The 4473-nt window shown below is 35.1% G+C and overlaps 1 protein-coding gene across 1 annotated transcript; it reads left to right on the top strand.

Moving 5' to 3' along the window:
- Positions 1-293: 293 nt before the first annotated feature.
- EV154DRAFT_431763 (kinase-like domain-containing protein) lies at positions 294-1424 on the top strand (the record flags this gene model as incomplete). Its single annotated transcript, XM_051596634.1, has 5 exons — positions 294-372; positions 435-694; positions 763-793; positions 852-1046; positions 1105-1424. 5 exons carry the CDS (start codon positions 294-296, stop codon positions 1422-1424), a joined length of 885 nt encoding a protein of 294 aa, XP_051451099.1.
- Between the last annotated feature and the right edge of the window lie 3049 nt (positions 1425-4473).

The raw sequence follows: 4473 nt of genomic DNA, 5'->3' as shown, positions 1-4473 counted from the left end.
TTCGGTAGGCTCGATGAGGTTGAGCTTGTCCTGCAATATTTCTGAAGGAGCTCGTTAGTGATTTTGAATGGCCATGAATATGGCTACCATGTGAAAATGAGGGTACCGCTATGATTTTAAAAGGAAAAAGCTTTGTGAATCACACTTAAGTGTAAAATCATGTATTACGTTAGATTGTCGGACTTTTATTGAATAACACGTCATCAATGACCAGAGAAATACCTATATCAATTTTTTTTTTTTTTTGGCTGTGTGAAATACAAGTATTTCTTTCCATCGTAACAGAATTACCAATGGTAGAAGTTATTTTAAACGGCCGTTTTAAAAAGACATCATTACTGGGAAAAGGATCTTATGGCACCATCTTCAAAGGTAAATGTTTCACATGTTGACATTAGTTTTGTTTTCGCAACTAATTATGTTCAAAATTTAAGCATTTGATTTTCAAACAAAACAGGATGTCGCGATTAAACAAGAAAAAATAAATTCCAAAGTACCGCAATTACGCAGGGAAAAGGAATTTTACGAAAAAATTGGAAACCAACACGGCTTCCTACGAATGATAAGCTTTTTTGAAGAAAGCGGTTTTCGATATCTAGTATTCACTTTGGTAGGAAAAGATCTTTTTGATCAAGCGGAAATACATGGAGGAAAATTAGGCTTAAAATCAATAGTCCTGATTGCCAAACAGCTCGTACGTATGAAGTTGTAAACACATTTTATTTTTTCATTAATTTTCATGCGACATATTGTTTTTTTTAGGTTGATCGTATTGAATATCTCCATGACAAAGGTACTATTCGAATGCTGAAAATAAAATGTTCGAATGCTAACAGTTTTTGTGCAATTAGGAATATTACATTTGGATCTTAAACCAGAGAATATTGCTATAGGGGCCAACGAGAACGACCGAAATACGGTATATCTACTGGATTTCGGTTTAAGCAAGTACTACAGGAACGGCAAAAGTCACATCCCTGCCGCAAAAAAAGTTCCTTTCAAGGGCACAATTTGTTTTGCTAGTGTGAATGCGCACAAAAAACTACGTAAGTGTAAATTTCTAACATCACTTCATTCCAAAAGATATTTACAGCAATTTTTTAGAACAATCACGACGAGATGATATTGAGTCTCTGGTATACGTTATCGTATACTTAATGAAAGGAAGTTTACCATGGATCGATTTCAAAAACAATTACAAAGGATCCAAACACCGACAAGTATTAAAAGAAAAAGAGAAACTTACTTCAAATCAATTGTGCAATGGCTTGGAAGTAGAGTTTGCAAAAATTCTCGATTATGCCAAATCCTTATCTTTCACGCAGAAACCTGATTATAAGTTTGTTCAACAACTGCTGGATCGTATTTTGGAGAATAATTGCTTCCAGGATGATGAAATCTTTGATTGTTTAGTAAGTAAATGATTTCTTCATTATTTTAACTATCATATACTCACACCTTTTTAAGAAAAAATCAAATTTAAATCAGAGAACAAGCCAATATCACAGATGTCCGGCCAAAAAACGACCTTTGGAGCCCAATGACAGGCAACAACTCCAACAAAATATGAAGAAACGCCGAGTAGGCAAACACAATAAAGATTAGTCTTTTAAAATTTGTTACATGTATGTATCCATACCGTACCGCGGGTGATAAACCAATAGTCACGGAAGCGGTTTATATGACTCTGAAATTAAATAGCAAGCAAAATTACGCTGTATCAACTGTGCAACAGTTTTTGCGGTGTCACAAAGTATGGTCAATATCGGAGGTAAAGGCCCAAAAAATGTCATGAATCAACCTACTGTGCTTTTACTCTGAATTTACCGAACGTTGGAAAGACCGCCCACTTCTTTGAAAGCAATTGGCTATTGTGTGAAGTTAAATTGCCCCCAAAAAAACTATTTTGCGCGAATGTTTGAACTTAATTCACCCACCTTTTAGAACGTAATTTGCCAATTTCGTACAAATATTTTTACCAGCTCAGTAAAATTTTATAATATTATTCAAAACGAATGTTTTTCAATAAGAAGATTGAGGCAGAATTGTAGGTGCATCTGGAGAAGAAGCATCAAAATTTGTCGTAGAACTCTCAGTTCGCATGACGAAATCGAAGAATCTCAAGAACTATACCAAAATAAAAACGTAACTACAGATAATGAAGAAACTAAGGATATTGTCATGTCAGAAGCAGAGAAAAGGGTAGAAAGACCAACTGTATACAGATCAAAAATGCCTGAGTCATTTCTATTTCATTCAGGGAAATCTCATAAAATTGTCTGAAGCTGCCAAAGCGGCAAACATCAACTATGAGACTTCAAGAAAGTAGAAATGTGCCTACGATCAAGATCGAGATAAGGGCATTCCATTTAAAAAACCAGTCGCACGTCAAACAGACCCGATAGCAGGCTAAATTAAAACCAAAATCCTTACCTTAGGGCCGTTTTTGACGAAAACCCATCAGCTGTCCTTCAAGATACGGTGGAAAATCTGACCAAAAGCTTTGAAGGTCTGAAAATAAATAACGTAGAGTTGCAGAGTTTATGAAGGAGGATTTCAAACTCAGTATCAACGTAGTTACTCCTTACTTTCTAGCCAGAATTACCAACAAAACATTGGAGGCTCGTGCTAAATTTGGTATTGAATGGCCTGCTGAAGAAATGGATTTTGTGAAAAATTGTGTTCTCCTTGATGAATCGGGTTTCGACATAAACATGCGCCGTTTAAGACCTCTGTCACAACCAGACACTAACGCAGTTATTGAGTCACCTTCTGCGAGAGGGGTTTCGCGTATCGTAATCGGTGCGGTATCAGCATTTGGGGATGGTAATCTGAGTATCATAGATCTAGGTAACGTAAAGAGAAGAAAAGTGGTAGGAGCCACTAAGAGTAAGGTACCTGGTAATGCAGTATCAGCTGGTCATTACCTACGGTTTATAAGTGACACCATGGATATCATGGACGAATTTATAAATATGAATGGATTTCACATTCGTATGGACAATGCGCCAATTAATAGTCATAGCCATGATGAACCTTTGATTGACGAAATAGGTTATGTACCCGTTTACTTACCTTCTTATTCACCTGAGCTAAATCCTATTAAGATGTTTTGGAAAGTTTTAAAAGATAAGGTTAAATGTGGTAGACTTTGCAGTTTAGAGATTCTTACTATTAGAATAGTTGAAGGCGACCACGATGTTCCCATCGAACAGATTCCATATAGATTATCCCGCCTTCTGTCAATACTCCTCCCATATGTTTAATGAAAAAATTGTTATAAAAATTTTTTGACCATTAATTTGACCATTTTATTTATAAGAAGTAAGAAAATCAGTCTTTTTTCTAGGCAATTTAACTTCACCCAATTGGACAACTTTTTTCAAAAAAATGGGCTGACTTCTCAAACATTCTGTAAATTGAGAGTTGGAGCACAGTACGATACCATATATGTCCGGAACATATTTTTTATTTGGAAACTATTGTATGATTTTGTTCAGAATCATATTATTTCATGTTGACAAGTTCGAAACTAACTCTAGACCTTTGTACCTAGACCATACGAACACATTTTACCGTGATCGCATATGCCGTAAATCATATTACTTATCTGTGTCTTTACAGCATGCGCGATTTCTAGTTGATCTAAACTTCGTAATTGGTTTCCAATTATCCTTTATAATTTTCCAGACAATTTTACAAGCTAAATATTGCTTGAAACACTTCACCAGTGGATGCGAACTATATCTTATTTGTTACATAGCTTTCAATCTCAAAGACGTATCCCAGTGTGCAAACCGTTATTGACACCTATCCCTTATGATCTGATGTTAATACTCGACTTTAACCGAAGGCCGTAATTCCCTTGGATAGAAATTAGAGCAGATAGATGTTAGATACTTTATTTATTATGGTTGTTCTGGTTCTTTTCCCTGGACTTAAAGCCATCTTTCTGAGTAATGAATATCTTTTGTTGAATTAAATTACTTTACCATTTACTTAACGTGCCTCGAGTTTTAAATAGCGATTTTTTGGATTTTGTTTCAAATTTTTTTTTTCGAAATCGAAATGGTGGCATGTGTTTTTTTTTTTTTTTTGTAGAATACCTAAGCTAGACATACATCTGAATGTTCATTCTTAATGGTTTTGACTCATTGTGACCATGCTCATTGTGCAATTTGTTTTTTATTAAGTCAATAAACCAGTATCAAGTCTAACATTTCTGTGAGATAAATAAGACTTGCTGACAAAGTTTTTTACCTCCTGCACGACTTCTCTACCGTCACTACAGTTACTATATGCTTCAATGTAGTTCATAGACCTTTGAAAAATTTTTTTATATGAACTACATTGGAAGCTTTATCCAAATAGCTTGATAAGTTATCATCAAGAGACTTGAATGTGTAATCACATCTCAAACGTGCCTCCCTTTTGGCGGAACCCCAGTACATTTCTATCCAGTTGCATTCACAA

This window comes from Mucor mucedo (genome assembly GCF_025094135.1).
Source record: "Mucor mucedo strain NRRL 3635 chromosome Unknown EV154scaffold_205, whole genome shotgun sequence".
Classification (NCBI taxonomy): domain Eukaryota; kingdom Fungi; phylum Mucoromycota; class Mucoromycetes; order Mucorales; family Mucoraceae; genus Mucor; species Mucor mucedo.
This window is presented reverse-complemented; position numbering and strand designations above follow the sequence as displayed.